Genomic DNA, 22,734 nt, shown 5'->3' with positions numbered 1-22,734 from the left:
GAGGATGACTCTATTTTTAGCAACTCCAAATAATGAGAAGAAGTTATCTTCTTCAGTTAGATATCAGTTCCAGTTAATGAATTTCCAGCATTTTCACTGGTGGGGAAGTCGGGTGGGCTCCAGCAGCCAGAGCAGTGGCCGTGGCTGTTGGTGCCGAGGGGAGGTGTGTGACGGGTGAAAGTGGTACCGGCTGGCAGAGGGGCGTGCTGGGCAGCCTGGGGGGAGGGGCTTCGCTGCTGCTGTAACCCCGTAACGCGGTGTTACCCGCGGTCCTGCCGTGCGTTCTCTTCTGAAGAGATTTTTGTAGCCTCAGCACGAGCACAAGAAGCCGCCACGTGGGAGGGAAAGGAAAGGCCTTTGATGTAATGGCTAAGCCTTGTTTTAGTTTCTTCCATTCTTCTCATCCCCGATTCCCTCTCAAAACAACAACAACAGAACAGCACGGTGGGTGAGCGAGGAGCAAAGGTTTGGTTTTAGGGTGAGAACTTTTAGGTTTTTATTTTTAAACTATTTGAAGCATTTTTTTTCCTCTGAAAGCAAAAACAAATCTCATTTTTTATACTTGATTTTAACTAACCTAGAACACTGCCGTGCTACGGTGTGGATATTTTGGCACATAAGCCCCGTGTCATTAACACAACTAGACCCTCATTATTTTACTATTTCAGGAAGCCATAGATTTGAGCTTCACGTTTTCCTGGCTTACAAAAGTAGCGTTGGCTCCCCCGTGAACAGCAGGACGCTGTCAGAAGTGTTCTGCGTACACAGTGTTTGCCCAAACTGAGTAAACAGTTCTCAGATAAGCAGCTTTCTGACTGTTACCCATAGCAGGCATGCGGCTGACACAGGTTCGTGCTGACAGACGCCTTCGTGTCTGTCTGTGTGCTGGAGAGAAGACAGATGTTCTCCTTGGCGTTTGAGGAAGCTGCTGCTTAGCAAAATGACGTGTAAAATGAGAATGGAGAGTGGTGCAGCGAGCAGTGTAACTGGGCAGCCTACAAGCAGAAAAGGACTGGAACAGTCTCCTGTGGTTGTAGTGAAGTGTGTGCTTACTGGGAGTCAGGAGCTGCTTTGTCAGTAGTTAAAAGCAGCCTCTAGAAAAAGAAATGCTGTTTTTTTCCAGCTCTGCTAAAATATAAATGTGTCTCAGTCTGACTACCCATGCCAGCCGCTCTTCAGAGAGAAGCACTGTGACTGGGAGAAATGCCGAAGCGATACCGCAATTAGGAGCTCCAACAAGCCCCAGGTGAGCACATTGTTGGCTGGTGAACTGGGCCCGGATTGTGTCACAAAGGAAAATACCAGAATTTCCTCTTGCAGTGCTGCGGTTGGAGCCGGATGGGGAATGGGGGCTGGAGGGGCTGGTGGAGCTGATGGGGCTGGAGGAGCCGGTGGGGCTGGAGGAGCCGGTGGGGCTGGAGGAGCTGGTGGAGCTGGAGGAGCCGGTGGGGCTGGAGGAGCCGGTGGGGCCGGTGGGACCGGAGGAGCCGGCGGGGCCGGTGGGGGAGAGCGGCTGGCGCTCTGGCGCGGGACCCGCCGCGTCTCCCTCGGGCACGGTTGGTCTGTTCGCAGGGGCGTCCCTGGGCCACAGCTGCTCCTGTCGCTGGCTCAGCACAAACCCGAGTGGAGGCTCGGGCGCTGGTCTGGGGGCAGCCCCTGGCTCCCCGCGGTGCTGCCGCGCTGGTCCCGCCAGAGCGGCGCGTTCTGGTGCGGCTGTTCCTGCGGGGAGCGACAGCCCTGAGGGCGAGGCTGGGCGGTGCCGGTTCCCGTGGTCCCCGTCCCTGCCGCTGCCGGGGCCTGGGGAGGGTCCCCCCCGCACTGGCCAGCGGCTCCCGAGCTGCTCTGCTCACCAGAACGTGCCTTTGGATATTGGCGGCTTCCTATGACCGTGATCAGCAGATTTGCTGAGCAGAATTGCACCAGCAAATTTGAATCCATTCTGCAAATAAGAATCAAACCTGATGCCAAGCTCAGCAGTTGTTAGTCTAGAGACGACATGGAGGAACACCAAGGAAGTGCATCACCTGAGTGATTGGAATTGTTTTGCAGAGGATGACTTAGGATTTCAAACTATAGTTTTGAACTAAAAGCTCCAGAGCTCTGTGGCAGATGGGCGGCTGGTGCCTGGCGCTCCGGCCATCTCCAGGTACCAGGACCAGGTTTGTCCTTGGCGTTTTAATTAAAAATAAAGTTGAGTTTACTGTCTCACAATTTAACCTCTGTATTTGCAGTGGCTGTTCTACACTGAACAGAGACTTTTCCTGCAGCTTTGCTTCAGCCTATCAAGGCACCTGAGTTTGCTGTAAACTATTAAATATGGCACAGAAAAATCTGAAATTAGAGAACTGGAGAAAGAAGTGGTGCCTGTGGCTTTTAGATTGAGGAGGAAATGACTTGCTCTCCCCTCACCTTTTGTACAGAAGTGGCTGTTTCGGGCCGGTGTCCCTGTGCTGGTGGCCGTGTGGGGTTAGATGAGAAGGCGCTCGGGAACGTCACTGCAGTGAAGAAGGTTCTGGACTGAAGGCTGAGCGGCAGCGGGATGGCTGGGAACTGATGTGGTTCTGCTGCACAGGGAAAGGTGAGTAGGACCCGCCCCAGGTCTGCTGGGCTCTCACAGCTTGTTCCCTGCTGATGGAGACAAAAATACATGTTTAAAATGTCACTGTTGGTGCAAAGTGCTGCCTCCACCAGCCTGCCAGCCCCGCTGCTGGGTGTGAAAGCACATCACACCGCTCACGGCGTGGGGGGAGCGTGCTCCTGGGACCAGACACAGGCCCAGGTTGCTCTGCCCTCCTGCACCGCCGGAGGCACCGGGCGCTGTTGCCTGGTGTGCAGTGGCCGGAGAGCGCCCAGAGCAGCAGAGCGCTCTCTGCCTGAGGAACGGGCAGCTGCTCTGGAGCTCTGTGTAGACATAGGTTAGAAAACAACCCATTACGTTATCATTCTTGGCTCTCTTATACCCAAGAAATGCACTTGTGAGAGCTGTCCGACAGAGGGGGGGGGCAGAATGTGCCCATGAAATAGGAAGGTAAAAAATAATTTAGTTATTCAATTGGTGTGTCTTCTGTCCTGGGCCGTTCAGGGATGAAGTGTGCTTCCATCCAGCATAACCCAGCTGTGCACGGCGGGGCAGGGAGCCGGCGCTGCCCTCCAGACACAGCGTGTGACGCTGAGCCCCTGTGCCTCAGGAAGGTGCAGACTGGTTTCTGATTTCGCTGCTCCTCGAGAAGGATCTAAAGATAGTGGTGAATGTTCCCCTCAGCCAAGCATACGTGTGCTAACGCTCCTGAGTAGAGCTGTTACACAAATAACATTGAAAATGCTTCTGATGTGTTTTGCCAGGCTGTCACGTTAAGCAGCATGACGTATTGGCATGGTGTTGGGATACTGGAGAAGTCTTCATTCACACAGCCGGTGTGGATCACTGTAACTTAAGTAGCTAGTACAGCGTACGCATTGACTTCTCCCAATGCTGCTGCTGCAGAAAGGCTTCTGAACAATGCTGAAAGACAATTTTACGTGTTCTTCTCTGCTGACTGCTCTGGCCTCCTAGCACAGCTGGATTTGTTCCCAGCCCCAGCCGTCCCTGGCACCCAGGCAGCGTTCAGCCCAGCTGCACCGACAGCTCAGCTGCTGCTTGGGAAGCACCTTCCCCCGGTGCAGTTACTGCGCCAATCCATGATGGTGAACTGGTTACAATTTCAAGTTTCGTGCATGTGCCAGTTTTCCATTCTAGCGGTTCGGTGACACGGTGCAGTGATGTAGCTGTTCCATGAGCAGCTGCAGTGGTTCCCTGCCGCCTCCTCTGCCGCAGCAGCTGACTGTGCGTGCCGGCAGCCGCGCAGACCCTGCCCGGACCCTCCGCACCCTCCCCGTGCCGCTTCGGGTGGTTGTTGGTGTAACGGGAATAAATGTTGTGCCCTTCAGCCCTACCGGCTGAGCACAACCTGCGGGGCAGGTCGGTGGGCACTGAGCAAGGACACTTAGTACAGACTAGGTGACCAGATGTACTGCCCATGTACCTACACCCACTGTACTGCGCTGGTGCACCCTGGTGTGCCAGAGCAGCGCTGCCCGGCCGGCTCTCGTGTGTGATGTTCACATGAAGAAGTTCATGAGCACAACTAAAGCAGCTTGAAATACTTGGAACCTGTATTCAGGAGAGATCACTTGTTGAGCTGTGAGGAGAGATCCAGACTCAATCCTGAGTATATTTATGATGTCAGGTCTGTTTTCTAAAATGAAAATTCTCATAAGTAAGTTAGCAAAAGTAATGTCTGCGTATGGGAGGCTGGGGGGGGTGAGGTTACAAATGCATAGCTGGAAGTTGCCTTTAATTTACCTCACAGAGAAACCATTACAAATAGTATAGTACTTACTTAATAACAAGAAAAGTGTGTCTGGTTGTTTTTCTAGGCCATGGCACTACCTTTTTGTGCAAAATTACTGCTTGTTGCTAATTAGAAAAAACATGTGGTAGGAAAATAAATTACTGGGGTTTTTTTTTCCTTTTACCATGTAGAAAAATAGAAGACTAAGTTATTGACCTGGAAGATAACAGTGCTGCTGCTCCTGCTCCGTGTAGTTGCTGTGGGGATGGCTCTTTCCTGAAAGGAAACCAGCTCCCTTCAGCAGACTGAGCCGTGTTGGAGTTGGCCTCCCCCCAAACGCTCTGAAAGCATCGAGCTGGGCTTCTTTCCACGGGTGCTGAGGGATGTTCAACAGATGTGTTGAACTAATGATTCTCGAGGTCTGCTCATGGAATCTCCCTCACCCCAGACATTTATTTTAACAATGCACATGCATGTCACACCTGGTTTGTTTCTCAAACCATTCTGGTGCTTCTAATACAATAGCGATTTATATCTCATTGTTTTTAGGGGGTTTTGGAGACACCGCTACCACATTCAGATTCCTCTGGATTCCTGATGGTGCGTTGGGTTCACTGAGCTTCACCGCTCAGGTACTCAGAACAGTTGCGAAGGATGAACCGTCTCCAGTCCAGTGACCGAGTGACGTATTGACACGCTGCTCACCCACAACGCAAGGCCATGGGTCGCTGCAATACAGCTCTCTGCTCTAGGAAGTAACTTCCGTTCTCTATAAAATGAAGAAATCTAAGACATGGGTCTTCTCATGAACAGCACAGAAGTGCCTGAGTCACTGAGTCTTTCCAGAGCGGAGCCGCATCGGGAGCAGCTGCCCCAGCCCCCCGGAAGCCACGCTGGACAAGCTGGAGGAGCTGGCAGTGGAGCACCTGGAGCCAGGGACGTCCTGAACCACGGCCGCTCCTGTCCATGGCCCCCGTGGCAGCAGCAGCTTCTTGCTGTAGTTGTAAAGACTGCTTCGTGATGAACTCTGAACCTGTAGGGAACAAACCCAACAGACTCTCGCTACGCCAGCCCCTTGCCCAGGTGACGGTCCCGAACGACGGGGATCCTGGGGAGGAATCACGACTGCACAGCACCGCGTTTCTGCTCCCGGCTCTAAGTGCAGAATGCAGCCGCCTCTCACCAGCCACACAGAGGAGCACGAACACAACTGTGATTTAAGAGCACTTTATTGTTCTTTAAGGCTACTTTTAAGTACAAAAAAAAAGATGGCCTGCCAAACCTTTTTTTTTTTTTCTCCTTTTTGCAGGTGAAACAAGGCCACAAAAGAATGGTATATTACAGATTTACAAACACAGAGAGAATCGTTCAGACTGAACTGTAGATAACCTGGCTCTGTGAAGAAACTTCACCACATCTCATGATGGTGAGTTCAGTTTAGTTTCCTTCCGCCTCCCCCCAACCCTTTGGCTGTCGTGACATTATTGTGTTTAATATATGTTTTACTGGACATATCACATTAAATCTTTATTGCCCTCAAATCCATTTACCTATCTCAGATAAGTAAATGTAACCTTGTAAAACAGCTATTATTGAAAATATTAGCTTTAAAAACATTATCTTATTTGTGTTTACAAAGAAATATAGGAGTCACATTTTCCACAGAGTCCATCTACAGTATTAGTATTTTACTGTTATAATGCTCAGTAGCCCATAGCAATAACAAACTAGTGGCTATTAATGCTAATGCAGTGTTCTCATAGAATAACTGTGTTCCTGCACTTTTACTGTATTACAGACAAATCTACAACAAAAAAAGATCAACTTTTTTCTCCAAACAAAAAAAAAAATGAATGATTACAATAAAGGAAAGGGAAAAATTAAATAGCTACATATCATTAACAAATTAATTGTTCCTCAAAAAATACCTACAAATTTCTCTGTACATTCTTTACGCACAGCGTAACGATGGTCTTAAAGTTACCTATATAAAAAAGTGTTCTTTTAACAATCCTCCTACAGAGTAGGGTACTGAATGCCAAAGCAAGTAAGCGTTGACTACCCAGTCGGATGGTAGTGAAATGTGTAAAACTGGGGCTTAGGTGTGGTTTTTTTTTCTTTTTTCTTTTTTTTTTTAAAGAAAATTGAGCAGCCACCTTCTCCACGAGAGTAAGAGCCAATCTCCTGATCTCTTTCTACCCTGCACCTTTTCCAAATTAAATAGCTTAACCGTAAAAGAACCCAAAACCATAAAATAAAAGCCACAATGGACCCAATACTGTAACATAGTCCATAATACATCACGTGTAGTTCATCTTCCAACTAGTTCTACCTTTCTACACTGAACCAATCATTTCAGGTAACCCAGTATAAAAAAAAAGCCCTAGTTGCAACTGTACTGGGAAGATGGAATGTCTGGGGAGAGCAGTTACACTGTACAAGAAGAGAAGCTCTTAGTACTAGCACAGCTGTGGTTTTACACCTGCCTCTACTGCCTAATTTCTAGTTAGCAGCTATTAATATAGCAAATGATAATAAATGCAGTAATACCTGTATAAAGTTTTCTAATGGAGGAATGTATGCTGCAACTTGGCCTAAGTTTATGAATAAGCTTAAAAAAATTAAAGATCGTATTTCACAAACTGTAACAATCTGTTGTCCAGCCAAGATACGTAACGGTGGCAGTTTCTGCAGCTACAGGGGGATTCCAGAGATGGAAGTTTCCAGAAGCCAGCTCCCGTGAGCAGACGGAGCTGCAGGCAGAACGAACTGCGCGTCCTGTCCCGCACCAGCCCTGTCTGCGCGGCCCGTCCCGCGCTGCCCCGCTCGCCGGCTGCTGCTAAAGTGAATATCAAATACAAACATCATAGAGTACAACTGTACCAGCAGTAAGTATATCTAGGATTGTTACTGACAAAAATAAACTAATTCTGAAGAAAAGCTAATAAGTATTATGATTCTTACTGTCTATACATTAATAGATACCAGCTATTTTTCATAAAACATGCATTGTTAAGCACTATTGAACCCTCCAACCTCGGCTCTATTCTAACAAACTGCAGTGTTTAGGAAAAAATGCCCGTGTTCTGTAAATTATGCAGTCCAGTTGCAAGCACTAAGCACCCGAAATCTAAAGAGAGAAAGACCTATAACCTGTATGAGACTTCCCCTTCCAAAGCTGTTTTGCTCTAAGAAAAAATCAAACTGATAGAAATGTCATCCTTAAACCCTTTTTTCAGCAGTTTGCCCTCAAAATATTAGCATCTTCCAGAAAGTTGCTACGCAACTTCAGTCCTCCTTCAATAGTGCAAATCATACATGACAGTTCTTTTCAAGTATATACATACAAAATTACTTCACAGAGGGAAAAAAAAAGGCAATGTAAGCAAATCAGACAAATTCTAGTCTCGAGAAGCTAATAAAGGCAAAAAGCGTTTGGGTCAACCAACTAAGCGTAATGGCTTTTGTGGATTAGCGTGCATTATGTTTTTTTCAAGGGGCAGCAGATTTGCATCAGAGGTTTCTTTGGTAATTGAGGCAGGAAAAAAGGATGCTACATCATATGAATCTTTATGAAATAGTTCCTGCTATTGTCTTTAAGGGCACCCTTTTACAAATACAAAGTGAGTACACAAAAACATGTGTTGAAAACTAATCTCCCCTCTCCCAACACTATTTTAAGCACTCTTCAAAGCTCAGTCAAACCATGCAAATTCACAAAGTCCCAGTCTTCATGAGACGACAGAGGGCGAGTGAGTGTGATTGACCATGTGGGAGGAGGGGGACGCCTGGCCCCGCCGAGAGGCCGACTCGGGACTGCTGGACACGCCGTCCTTGGCAGCTTTGATCTGGAGCCACGTGTCCCCGAGCGCTTTGGCGAAGTGGTCGTCAACCGATCCTGTGATGGACACGGAGTTTGCCACGGGCTCGGGCTCCTTGTAGTTCTTGCCGAGGCTCCTGCGGAAGTGCTCCTCCACCACGGGGTCGCAGGCGGGGGCGGCTGCCAGGGAGAGGACACGTTAGCACTGAGCCCTGGCACCAGCACCGCATTCAGAACCTGTATGTTCTCCTGTTTTTTAGCATCTCAGCATAAAGTGAGACTTCTTTACATCAGTATAGATCTGGTAGCGAATGGGATGGGGAGGAAGATGTTTAAAAAGAGTTTAAAAAAAAAAGTAATAAATGGAGTTACGTATGTTTGCATTTCTGTGACCTGCAAAAGGTGGTAGGCATTTTATATCTAATCATAGTTCTCCCTCAGGCTAGTAACAGCTACAGCTCTGATTCTAGGGGAACTCTCCCAAAACAATCACATAGAACTTATATTTAGGCTTAAATAGAATTAAAGATGGAAATGGTTCCTTAAAATCAGCTCCCAAGCCTGCTGCTCCCAGTCTGATGTGAGGAGACCCCATCCTAAACCACAGCATGCCAGAAGATGATGTCAGGGTTTCATCTGACACACTTGTGCTGGGAACCAGTCAGAACACTAAATGAATCATTGTCTCTGCATTAGGTACTACGAGCATTAAAATGGTGTAATACCAGAGGAACAAAGAACCTTAAAAATCTAGTTTTGAATGACAATAGTAAAAATTCCTCAGACTAAAGATGAGGGAGTTGCAGTTTCACAATTTAGAAACAATATCTGTGTTGTCTAAAGGAGATTTATCTTTCAAAAATACTTAAAGCTGTCAGGATCTATGGCACTGTCCTTCATGCTGCAGAAAGGCTTGACTGATCCTAAAAAACCTGTATCATGCACAAAGACCTCCAAGTGAAAAGAGACAAATATTTTCTGGAAACATTTACCGCTCTTCCAAAGCCCATGTAAATACAGCCAGGGGCTCAACGAAGAGGATGCTCCCCCAGACAAGTAACAGCAGTTTTCTAGAGAACCTCTGGTCCCTCGCTATTGATTAAAGTGCAATATATTCTCCAGGGTCTCGCTTCACCTTCTAATTCTAGTCTTCAACAATACAGCTATCTTTTTTTAAAAAGAATGATGATAATACCCTAGTATGGACTTGTAGGTTCCTCCTCTGTCACCCCCGTGTTGTTGCACTGACGGGTTGTGGCTGCCGTGAGCTGTACAGAACGCTGGGGTCCCAGCTCTGCACCGGCCCGGCTGTCACTCACAACCAGAGCGCTGTGTGTCCCCAGTCACACAGGGAGGGAAACTGAAGAGACACATGCCAAGGTTTCCCAGCAAGCCCTGCATGATGAGATTCCATGAAAAGTCCTAACTGCACAGCAGTAACAAGCTGAAGCTCCCTGCTTGGGTTGCCATAGCAACGGCCCTCCAAAGCTCCTTGTGTTCTCCATGCAGAGAGAGGTGGAGGCTTTGTGTTTGGGAAGAGGGTTTGTATCTGCAGGGAAAGAGTTTTGTGACTGCAGCTGCATCATAAAGGCCTACTGACTACTGAAAGACAGGGGAAACTACAGTGCCTAAAATAACTGCATGGTTGGATCTGCTGCCCCTGTCTGCTCTTTGTCACTTAGACTAAAATAAACATAATGACTTATTTGTCTCTGTGAGGTGTTTTTTTTTTTAAGAAGCTTTTCCAAAGAAGAAAAAAGAACACCTCTCTCTCCCTAATTTTGAAATGGTTCTTTCTACTGCGGCGCAGGATCCGTGGTTAGAAAGGCTGCAGAGGGGATCTGTGCAAACACGTCCCTGGGTAGGCAGGATACACAGCGGTATCCATTGCTTCACCTCCTTTTATTCCCGTTAATACATCAGTGCCCACACATCATGGTGCACGAGATGATCTGCCCTCCCGTTCTCCCCGGTGTAACTTACTGCTGGAGGGTCGGCGGTAGGCGGGCCCGGCGGCGCAGCCGCTGTGCGCGATGGGGCAGTGCGAGAGGTTGCAGTTGCGATTGTTCGCTGAAGCACACGTGATCACGGATGGACGGTTCTGGTACGGAAGAGAAAAGAAAACCGTCACTCACTACGGCAATTAGCCAAAGCCATCTGAGCAGCAGTGCATTGCATAATCACTTGACATGTGCAAACACTGCAGTGAAGTAACTCATGAACTGTCAAATCCAGTAAAGCATATTACACCCAAAAATATTCAGCTATCATTTCTTTGCTTAAAAAAAACTCGCACTGCATTTCCGTAATAGTTCTTAGTTAAGTGGCAAGCAGCCATTTATAAAAAGGGCAGTATAAAAGCAAATAATTAAAAGTATCAAGTGATTTTACAGTGACTGTTTCAACTTCACAGGCATTACATACACAGAACTAAATGTCAACACGTTAAATACTTGTTTCGTTCTATGTCCACATGTCCTTGTGATTCCAGGACTCAGAAGGGCTTTACAAATTTTACAGGTATTTGTATTCTTAGAGTTAGTCAAGTTTTAATGGCACCACTTTGCATTCGGAGGTTTTCCTAGCCTAATGCTGTGTTCTGTACTTCAGTCACAAAACGAGAAACCCATAAGATGTAAAATACAAGTGAGTCTTGACCACAAGTACGTTCCTGTTGTAACTGATCTGCCTTTCTAGCACTACTTAACAAACATCATCCTTTGTCATTCTCAACACGTGCAAAATCCCCAAAATGTCTATTCACATCATCTCAGTTCCACAGTGTATACTTTGTACAAAGTGCACACACAAAATACTCTTCTTATAGTTGTTTACTATGTACATATTACATCAAAACAACACCTTAGGAAAAGAAATGTCCGGGTTTCTCCAAATGGCTGAAGGGAAACAACACAGGTGTTGAACTACGCTTGCTTTGCATCTGTGGTGTATTTCATGATGCGAGGAGTCCATTTTGCTGTACTCAATGCAAGTGAATTGTGAAGCATCCAAAAGATTCATACAACTGATGTAATTGACAGTTTTAGTTTCTTGCCCATTTTACAGATCTGCGCAGCAATCCCACAAAAAAAATCACTACCTACCACCATACAGAGTCAAGAGGGAAAGTTGTCATTGTTAAGTGCCACTTTAGTCTAGACCAAAGAAAGAGATGAGCTTTCAAGGGAAGGTTTAACACTACTTGTCTAGACACAATGGCAATGATGCTATTTACATCTTATTTACTTTGCTGTCAGTGCAGTTAAGAAAAAAGTGAATTATTTTGATTTTTTTTTTCTGTAAGCAGTTCACATGTGAAAGTATTTATTTTCTTTTTTACAGGGGCTAAGAGTTTGTGCATCTATGAAGTGTTTTTTCAGAAGTGTATATGCATCCATATCTCTTCAGAAGAGTATTTTAGACATGCAAGAGGTAGGAAGTAGAGAGAGAGGCAGGTAATAAAAAGCTTGTCTCAACACCACCAGGGATCTGAGAGGCAGGACAAGGCATCTCACAGAATCCTCTGGTATGGTTCTGTGGGTACAGCTGCACTGAGCAGACTATACGTACTTATATGAAAATAATGAGAAAAGCTGAGAATTCAGTAGCAGTGACCAGAGCAGATGAATAACCTATGCTGCCTTAAAGAAAGAGGTATTTTTCCCCACCTCTTTTATTAGAAAGAGAGATGATATCCCATTTGACACATTAAGGTTAAAAACCAGACAAACAACAAATCATCAAACTAGGGTTTTCTATTTTCAATATACTTTTTTTAAAAATTATTTCTACCCTGTGCTCTTAGCAAGGTCTTACCTCAACATTCTGTTTCCCAAGAAAATAGATCGTAATCAAGCTCAAAATGTCAAAGATAACAAAAGGGAGAGGAACCGGGTAATGAGCACCAGGACTCAGCCCAAGTCAAACAGACCGAACCAGGAGTGTCTGTGAGCAGCAGTGACACTGTCCAAGGGCAGCGGTGACACTGTCCAGAGGCAGCAGCGCCATCAGCGCAGGCCTGGCCCCTCCTCCTCTGCCATCACCACGCGACCAGAGCAAAGGGCCGCCCTGCACTGAACAATAACTCCGCAATTCGCCTGCCAAATGATGCAAGATAGCAGCAGCACTAGTGCAGAGCCAGGCACTTTGGCACAGCAAAATGTAAAAGACCAGCGTACATAGCCAACCACCGTGAAAATCTACACACCGACGGAAAGAATACGGCTCCAGCAAAAAGCGGCTTTCAGAAACTGCGTATGAAAGATCCCAAGCTCTGAAAGATCCTCCTCTCAAGCGGGTGGCGCAGGGCACCACAGCAGGGCAAGGAGGAGGACAGAAGGAAAGAAGAGCTTGGGTACATGGGCCAGTTCCACTTCTCAACACTGTAGCTCATCGCAGCTCCATTATCTTGCTTTGTCTTTGTCTCTTCACTTGTGAGAGAGAGAAAAGCAAGTCTGACATATAAGAATACTGTTAGTGTATAAACTGCATAGAGATGGCAGTTCTGAAGGAAAACAAATGCAATGTACGAAAGGGCAAGCCAAAAACCAAACAGTCAAAACCAAACCAAATCCCAAATCCCACTCCAGCGTATGGTAATAAAACTATAAAATAATTAAAAATTTGTACTTTGCTTTAGGAAAAGTTATTATGAAACAGTGACACAACATTGCTCTGAACAACTCAATGAATGCTTTTGGCTGGCTACAACAACTAAGGTCATTCCAGCTTCTTTCACCTGGAAAATTCAGTGCAAAATTCTCCTTTCTGCCCTTTCTGCCTTGCACCTCTCTCTCAGCAGTCCTGGCAGGAGAGAGCCGGGGCAGCGGGAGGGAGGCAGCACGGATTGCCAAGAGGAGCAGGGCTGGAGACTTTACCGTGTGCTGCAGCACTTATTGCCAAGCAGCCACCAGAGCCCACTCAACCACAGAGCAACTTGGACTTTGCACGCCCAATTAAAACACACACATCCACACGCTTAGTTAAGCACCAGAAAAAGCAGGAAGACTCAGAAATCTGTGCTAGATACATTTAAACACTGGCAATTTATTCACATGAAACACAATGGGCTGTGGCATTAATTGTGCATGTTTAAAACACATTTTACCTGAAGCATTGCATCGCCTACCTATTGGAACACAAAACATGTTCTGCTTACAGCAGGGAAGCTCTCACTGTGTCTCCGCCAAGGATTCCCACAAACCACCCAGAGTTTCTTGTCAACCCAGAAGCCAGTACCTGCTGCCGCTCCACAGAAGTCAGTGTAGGGGGGATGCCGACTGTTCGGGTTGCATCCATGCTGTTTTTGGTCAGTGCTAGAGGTTGATCCATGGTCAAGCTTGGGATTGAGGCGTACATGTGATTGGCATGAAGGCTCATTGTTGGGGCAGCAGCCCTCTCGATGGGGCTGCGACTCCTCTCCCTGTGCTCCTTCCGGTAATCCCCATTGGCAGTCTTGTTTCTAATACATGAAAGGAAAAAATGGTTAAAGGACTTACTATTGCTACAAGCTACAAAGAGATATGCAACATTAAATCCCTTTAAGAAACATGAAGCAATGCATTTTGCTTGGTTGCAAGGAGGGCACCGAATCCCGCAGCGAGGTGCCTGTCTGTCCAGCCGCCTCCCTGCATAGGGAGCCAACGCTTTACGTTCGCAAGCTCTGGCAACCAACATTTCTTCTCAGCCTAGAATTTCTTCACATCCTCACCTAAAGGCACCAGTTAAACTAACTGGTCAAGCTTTGTTAAGATCAGACTCCTCCTCGTTTAACGTACTATTAATCCCAGTCTGTCTCCTAACACTGCAATATTCTCTAAGCATTGCTGAAGCCCAAGAAAAGCACATTTTACTCCAAAGACATGGGTTGATACCAGCAAAATGCAGTGAGTCAAGGCAGGAAGATAAATTTTCAGAGCAGAAAATTAAGGAAAAGCAAACTACACTGCACTTACCTCAGAATTTAACAAGTGTTCTTTAAAAGGGTAATTTCAAACGACTACTGCACAGTAAATCTCAGCAGATATACTCACATAATTAGCCTAGCATTCACTGCCATTAAATAATACTGATTTTGGACTTAGGTATGACAGTTTCCACACAACAAGATCATTGTCATCAAAGGCAAAGCAGCACACCAAAGGGACAGGTGCCTCATTCTCACTGGGGAGGGCAGTCCCTGGGCCAGCGTGGGGACGGCGGGCGCTCTGAACGCACCAGTACGGCAGAGTTACCGCTGCAACAGCCACTGCTGTGCGGGACACGGCAAACCCGGCCCGTCTGTCACACAGGAAAGCACCAGAGGAGAGACCTCGTTCTGTGGAAAATACATTTTGCCTTCAGAAGATTCTTGCAGTAATAGTGGAGTGTCCTACATGCCCTGTGTATAAGTGGGCAAATTCCAAGATGTTTTCTCCTCTACTTTTTTAAGCATAGCATAGCAAGTTGGTATGCAGGAGTAAGCTTTAAAAACACTCTGATGAATAATAAGCAGAGATAGAAAAGGAATAGAAAAATGTCTTCTGTAATACTAGAAATTAAGATGTACATATAATATTCAACATTGAAATAAGTTACAACTCCAAGAAGCTACTGCCTATATCAGTGTCTGAGGAAGTCTCTCAAAAAGGAATGCTAACAGTGGAGGGCAATAAAAAGCCCTTTCAACAGAGGAAAACAAGGAACCCCAAAGCTTATCAACAAAAGTGCCATAGAAAAACCTTGCAGGTTTATAGAAATGAAATAATTGCTTAGGTTACTTCTTTTATGTTAGTTAAAATGAGACAATGATATTAATATTACTTTGCCTTGAAGGTTATTTCTCCATATCATCTAAACTGAAGAAATCACCAGTGGTCACAGGCATGCCCAGCACCACAGCAGCACCTCACGCTGTCACACACGCACCCCGTGCGTGGTTTGGGCAGAACCCCAGGCCTGTGCGCAGCCGGGGCCGCTTGGCCCTCACCCCACAGCCAGGTTCGCTGTGCTGCTCAACCTTTTCCAGTGTCTTTTGAGATAACATAAACTTTCAGCCTTGACTGTGTCCTGTAGCAATGGATCCCACAGTTCAAACTACACGCTTTGTTAAGTACCTTTTCTTCACAGGCTCTTTTTGTTTCTTTTCAACCTAAAATCTGATAGCTTGGTCTGCTATTGCCCTAGTTCTTGTACTAGGAGAGAGAGAAAGCCACCACTCCCTGCTTCACATCCTCAGACCATCCCTCTGTTCAACAGCTTTTTTTCTCCAGGGTACTACTTCCTTCAAATGCTGCTCCCATACCTTTGCCATCCTTGTGCCCCCCCCCATGTAAGAGCTAGAAACGCTGCCATCTTTCTTGAGATTGCGGTGCAGAATCTGCCGCGTTGGGGAACAGGACCTTTGCTAACTCCTCAGAGGTCCGCGGTGCTGTTCCTCAGCCCACTCAAGAGTCACTTGGTTCACTAAGCTAGAAATCTATCGCTGCCCAAATCAAATCTCAACTCCTGTCTCACGGTACAAGCCAGGGTTAATATGATACCAGGCAACCAGTGACTGAAGCACCTCAGGACACGGCTTAGACTCTGTGCCAAATTCCCCCAACATGCCAACAGAAGGAACAGCCAACAGAATAACAAGACAATTTGACACTGTTCAGATCCCCGCTCTCCACCCCCTTGCCTATCGCTTGTTCCTTTTGACTAATTACAAATTAGTAGCTGCAGATTAGCAGAATCGACCATAAAATGTAACCTTTAAGGCTTCACAACTGGTGCTCAAGGTGTCTCTGCAAATCCTATGTTTCTTGAATCCTGCTTTATAGGCCAGGTTTGGACACAGTAAGCAGCACAGAGACCAGCACGCTCTCCCAGTGCTGCATTTCCACCTTCTGCCAGCTCTGGTACCGCTGCCGTTCACAAGGCTGCCCTGCCGCACCCGCATTCAGAAGGGAGGAGTAGAACTGCATTGCAGAGCTAAGGACAGATGCAAACGCATGACTTACAACAGACTGTGTATCTGAAGCACAGCAGCTTCACCCCGAACTGCCGTCCTGAAAGCAGCTACTGACTGCAGCAACCCAGCCCCTCAGCACCCCCGGACAGCAGGATGGAACCACACGCACAGGATGCCTTTGCAGAGCGTTGTGGTACCTGGACAACAGCCGCTAGAGAGCCTGGGAAACAATCACACGACATTGCTAAAATCATTGTGCAAGTGCTAAAGGCAACGCAGCGGAGAGACGGCTCATGCTTCTCGCTGCAATGCAGTATTTTTGGTGGCTGCAAGCCAAAAATCTTACTTTTCAACTAAATATTATCTGGTCTACTATGATTTAAATAACTACTTGGAGGCTGCAAAACCCTATACGGCTCCAGTAGATTCCTACTTTTCACTGCCTCAAAGAAAAAAATAATCCCTTTTCACAACGATTATATTTTGTTTCAATAAGCACAAGCTGATCTTCAAACAAAAAACTTTGTTTCCTCCACCACAAATACTTGTAAAACGAAACAAAAAATGTAGCTACATCAGTTCTCTGCGTTTTTTTCTTAGAACTGGGATTTCAACAACTTAGTGCTGTTTTGGGGTTTGGGGAAAGAGAGGCCTTTCAAGTGACCAGTGATGAACCAACCTACTGAAATTCCCAGGCAGAAGAAATTTTCCATTTTACACAATAGCACCTATTTCACTCATCCTATACTTTAAACAAAAAAACCTCGCAGCCCTAAATATCAGTGAACTGCTAGTTTTGCTGCCAAAAAAAGTTTTGCGCAAAGATTTTTGGAAGAAGGGGCCGAGCTGCTGGGAGAGGGGATCAGTCTGACGCCAGGAAGCACAGCACAGTAGGCAGAGCTTCCCTAAAGATACCCCAAATTACCGAGTTATCTCAGTGATCTCAGCAGACCACACCCCAGCCCCTTCTGCAGACAAATAATTCCCTCTTCCAAAATTAGATCAACTCCTCTTCCGAGCAGGGAACAGTTCATACTTCACTCCTCAAAAATCTCCTCAATTCGTCTACCTTCAAATATATAGTCTTGGCAAAAAATGAAAAAAGCCTGAAGCTTCTACTTCCACATCAGATATTATTTTTTCTGAGCCCAGCTGAAAATTTTACAGCACCATGTAGAATAGTAACATGATAGCTCTGCCCTTGTGAAAATACACTAGCACTTCTGAGTCCCTCCTGCTTCAATATAAATAGCAAATCCTGCAGACATCTGACTCCACTTGTAAAACAATTACACATAAAATTATTTTTAGAGTATCCAATTTCATATTATTAAACAATTGTAGTTTAAAATCTAACTTCAAAAGTAATTTTCTATTACAAACCAAAAGTTTGTCACAATTTTTATATTATTGAGAGAAGTCATTCTTGTTTCAATAGATGCTTTGTCTGAAGGGGTGATCAAAACTGTATGTGTTTGAAAATAACTGTGGTCCATTGAAGTGAGTTAGCTTAAAAATTCCACATGCATTGAACAAGTGCAGAAATGCATCTCTTAATTCAAAAATAAAGACAGAAAATTACAAAGAGGGATTTCTGACCATGTTTGAAAAATAATTTAAGAATATACACTACGAATAAATCCAGTTGTCCAAACAGCTTTACCATCCCAGTTCCGCTTTAACTTAAAACTCAATGTATGTGACTCTGGACGCCGTCTGCAGTGGCCAATGTGCCAGCGCATCTCCCCTGGCCTAAAAACCAGCAAACAACCAATACTGGCGAGAAGCCGAGCAAACATAGGGCAGGCGGACACTGTTCCATCAGCCGTCCCGTCACCCTTCCTGCCCTGCTAACAGAGGTATTCCAGCTACTTGCAGGGTTATTTTAGCAAAATTATACAGGATTCCAACCTTCGATTCATTTCTCCAACACTTGAAAAACAGACATTGTTTTCCATGTTTCTCCCCAATGAATCATAACGGAGGCTCCAGCACTTACCAAGCATCATGTGCTCGGATGGATGTCATACCAAAACCACACACATCCTGACTGCTGGCTCAAAGTCTGCGGCACTTTGGGGCTAAATAATGGCTCTTAATTGAAAGCAATGTTTCAGTCCTCCTCAGGAACCAGTTCAAAGGTAGCTAAAATGCATTGTCCTAAATATTTTTTGTTGTACAACCTTTAAACGCGGCTGTTCTGTTCGCTGGCACGGAGCAGTGGTAATTCACGCTCAGCCTATGGGAACAGACGAACCCTGCCAGCTGCTGAAGGAAAAGGAAAAAAAAAGGGGCCCACCAAAGGGGACAGTTCTGCCTACACTCACTTCCAGCCTGCAGATCCTTCAGGAACAGATGCCAAAAGTATTACTGTACCTCCCAGTGAAGAAATCACAGACGTTTCACACTCCCTTTGGCAGAAATAGAGCTCTAACTTGAAATGGTTCTACTGTAGGAGCGTGTTTCACTTGCAGAAAGAACAAGTATCCACTTACAGTGCTTTTTAATTATCATGCAAGATGTTTTCTTTATACAAACACAATGCTCAATATTGCTTAAAACTTTCATTTGTGTAACCTAATTCAAATATTATTTTAGTATTTTCAGCATTTTCTAACATCTTTTATTGTATTTATTCATGAACTCTTAAATCTGGAAGAGGACAGCTGCTTTTGCTAAAAACTACTTAAGGATTCATAATCCACTGATATAAAGTATCTTCTCCACATGATGAGGATCATTTCCTGCAAAAGTATCTACTTGCATACATTAATTCTGTTACTGGGAGATGGGAGAACAAGAATTTAAGGTGATATTTCAAACTACAGTGATATAAATCCAGATGGGAAAAGCCTAACTTTCACTTACTCAGAATTTTTTAAACTATCCAAATTCCCTAAAGAAACCCAAACAAAATGTGAAAGTATTAGCAGTTTGCTCTTTGAGCATCAGCCAATTATCTGAAGTATTTGTAACATGAAAAAGTACTGCAAACAGCCCAATACACTCTACAATCCACGTCTATTTCAAACAGTTGCTACCTAAATGCATAACCCTTTTTCAGCCCATTCTATGTGCTTCCTTGTTACTTGGAGTAGCCTTTTCCTTTTATGGTTTAGTACTCCAGCCAAAAAAGTTTTCAAGTAGGCAACTTGTTTTGGCAAGAATCACAAAATCTGGACATCGGATGTGGTTGCCTGAGAAAGATAAAGAATGCCCTCCTTTTTGCCACTGTTTATATTTAAACATGATTTGTACATTATATTTTCCTCTGCACAGCACATTCCCAAAGCGGCCCCTGGCAGCGCTGCCTCTGCTCTGGTTCTGGAGGCCTGGGACCAGCAGTTTGCTGGCCTGCTGGCCACAGAGTGGCTCCTGCACCCTCCCGTTCTTCTGCCCCATTCATGTGTGTACAAGGAAAGAGGCAGGTGGCTGAGGTTTCACTTTCTGCCTCAGGCTAGAAACAGCTAAGGCAAAAAGCAAAGGCACCCAGGGTTTTAAGCGCTGCCTCAAAGCTTCTCCAGCCACCAAGGATTAAACTGAACTCTTCCCAGAAAAGAGTTTTCCTTCTTTTGAAATTTTGAACCTGATCATTGGGCCCAGTTTGGAGAATTAAGCATCATATTCACGCGAGCTCTCTCAGAGTCAGAAGTCCGCACGCACAGACTGTACCTATTCTTCTCTGCTCTCTCCACTCCTCTGTAATCAGAATTCTGCAGTTTCTTGCCTTAAAATCATTTCAATTCATGAAATCTTTTTTTGCAGCTTAGTGCTACAGCCCATGGAAAGACCTTTGACATGGGAATTCAAAATAAAATGATAGAAAAAAACCCACAAAATAGAACAATCTTACATATAAACCAACATAGGTCAGGCTTTCTATACTTGTTCTCACTAAGACTAGATTTTCAGAGTTCAAACTTTAGACCAGATAGTTACTTGCAAATGTAATCAGCCAGGAGAACAGATTTCACAGTAAAAGAAATAAATAGTAAGCTGTGAAATGCATAAAAAGAGTGTCCCATTACTGCCTGCACCAACCAAAAATACTCAGATACAGAAGAGCTTCCCTTTCTGAAGGCTTCATATTCACAAGTATGAAAGAATGCAAGAGAACCACATGATGTAAGACCTGAGTCAGCAGCCAAACCCACAAAACTGAAATCTAAATCTAATGTACAGTAAAATAAATTAACACAATCTCAGATCCTACTTATTTTTCTCACAGGAATTTTTGTTTGTTTGTTTGGCCATCTTCAACACTCAAAGGACAGTTTTAAAAGGCAGCACTGGTTGACTTAAAATGACAATCACTCATTCCACACGTAGGTAAAGCTCTGGGATTCATTAAATGAGAAATTACATCACTGCTGGAACACATGCATGCAGAGACAATCCAGACTGACAAAGTTACCTTACTGCAATAGGTACGGACTGCAGGTTACCTCTAAAAACCAAAACCCAAAATTCAACTTAAAAGAAAAAGAAATTCCTACAGGACCTCTGCTCGCCCCCTAATTGCTCTGCTCTGCACTTCCACTGCCAGTTCGCTCAACTCCAAACTTCTAAAGGTAGCTGCTCATTTTGTGTGGTGTATCTGGTGGCTCACTTTAAAGTACCATCATTTTTTGAAAAGGTTTGTTGTGAGGCCACACCTGAGTTGTAAATATCAGAATTCTAACACCTAATAAATATCTGGAAAAATTCTGAACTGGTGAGTGATCTGATTAATTCTGCTAACTGTAAATTTGAATGAGCCTGTTAGGAAAAGTAAATAAATTAAAAAAAAAAATTACTAACAGCTCAAAAAGTGGAGCTGGAACAGCAGAGAGTTTCAGCATTTCAGTATTACCACAGTAACAAGTGTCTGGGTATAACTGGACAGTGCAGCCTTCATAAAAAGTTTTCTAAAATGCACAATGATTTCAGGAGTGTAAAAATAAGCCCATTTCAGCTCTTCAGTGTTTTGGTAAACTATATCTATGTGGAAACCCACAGCTGAGTACAACTCTCATCAGCTCTGAGTTTTCCAGGACTGAGGACAAAAGCACTCAGGCTCCTGCCAACCTTGTTAGCCACAGAGGAGAAGCTTCCTGGTCCTCTCACCTGCAACACAGCATCACTGGTTTCCCTGTTCTAACTATGGTCTAGAGGTCTGTCAGAGAGCAGCGTGTTTCTTGGGAGGCAGGAGATGGAACCAAACCCTTGAGATTTATCTGATTCAGCCACCTCCCCATAACTCTCTCTTCAAAGAATGTCAGTAGCTCCAGCTGCTTTTAAAAGCCTGCAAAAAACACTAGAAAAATGCATAAGCAAAGAACTATTTCTGCCAACTATGAAGACCAAGGACAGAAGATGTGAATGATTCAGAAGCTGAAAAAGGCTATGCAGAGGATGTGGGATGTCTTTAGAAGACACTGCTACTACAGTTACAGAGAGCACTTTTTTGCAGAAGAGTTTTAGTAGAACTGCAAAATGCAGACTTACCACCACACACCTGAAATTCAATGCTACAGTTGCCAGTCAGGACCCAGAACTAAGATTTAGTTTCTAATGCAAAAGTAAACTACACAGCACAACATCTGGGTGCTCGAGGTACAATAACCTTGTTCTGAGAAAGTCCAATGAAGCTGGTGACAGAGCAGAACCTGCCAGTGTTCACATCTGGGGAAAGAGTCAGCCTACTGCATGTACTGGGAGGAACAAAACATGGTCCACAAAGGCAGTCACTGGTGGAATGGAAACTAAAAGTATCCGTGCAGAAGTCTGAACTGTTTCAGCTCCTTGAGGTACTTTGAATTGCTCAGAGCGGAAAAGCAAATGATAAAAGATGAGGTTAAAGGCACACTGCAAACTTTCCCTAAAATTTCTAACAAGCATGAAGGAAAATCTGACAGGATAAGGAACAAGCAAAGAAGCTTCCACAAAAACAGCCAGCAGGTAAGAGGCATTACTGGAAAGACGCAGAGGCAGCTATAAAATGATTGATTTACACCCAACTGCAATGCCCACCCAAACACCTCTGGCAGACATTTATGTTCTACCAATTCATATGCTGGGTCACACAAAGCTTTTATAATTCAACCATGTTAACATCCTTTTGAAGTTAAACTTGGCACATGCAACAAATCTTTCATACTGAGTCACTGGAAAATACTGTAACAACTATTTATGATCACACAGAGAAAGATCTGGGCCAATGTCAGGAGAAAGTTTGCACATAAAATAGACATAGCAGTGGGTCATGTCCTACTGCAACGAGATCAGCCACATACATGTGTGCTCAATACTGCCAGGGAACATCAGGCTGCTCGGCAGGCTCTGGGAAAACTTGGTGGTGTTGAAACTCAGTGGTGAAACTGTGCAGAACTGTTAGAGGAAATAAAAAATGGCAGTTACATTTTCTTATAATATTTTCTGGGTTGGTTCTTACAATATTTTCTACTTTTTTATTTGGAAAAAAAAAACCAACAAACTTTCATTTATCACTTAATGCCTGTCATGCAACCATTTTTTGGTAAAAGTGAGTGCCAGCTTAAGTCAATCTGTGAACCCCAAATTCTCAAAAGTTTATGAGATTTTATTTAGTTCCATCACATAAAAGACTGTATCAGGTAGACTCTTATGGCAGAAGATATAGTTTTCTTCAA

At 44.8% G+C, this 22,734-nt stretch overlaps 1 protein-coding gene across 3 annotated transcripts in view; it reads right to left on the bottom strand.

Moving 5' to 3' along the window:
* Positions 1-5,542: 5,542 nt before the first annotated feature.
* The window catches only part of VGLL4 (vestigial like family member 4), an 86,884-nt gene continuing 69,692 nt past the window's right edge, over positions 5,543-22,734 (bottom strand). For all 3 annotated transcript variants that reach the window (XM_065845450.2, XM_065845446.2, XM_071813332.1), the window contains 3 exons: positions 13,390-13,612; positions 10,135-10,252; positions 5,543-8,331 (listed from right to left, as the gene is read on the bottom strand). In XM_065845450.2, coding sequence (XP_065701522.1) covers positions 8,063-8,331; positions 10,135-10,252; positions 13,390-13,612 — 610 coding nt within the window. In that variant the 3' untranslated portion in view covers positions 5,543-8,062. The remainder of the gene's footprint in view (positions 8,332-10,134; positions 10,253-13,389; positions 13,613-22,734) is intronic.

This window comes from Patagioenas fasciata, chromosome 10 (assembly GCF_037038585.1).
Source record: "Patagioenas fasciata isolate bPatFas1 chromosome 10, bPatFas1.hap1, whole genome shotgun sequence".
Taxonomy (NCBI): Eukaryota; Metazoa; Chordata; class Aves; order Columbiformes; family Columbidae; genus Patagioenas; species Patagioenas fasciata.
Note: the sequence above shows the minus strand (reverse complement) of the source record. Positions and strands in the feature narration are given on the sequence as shown.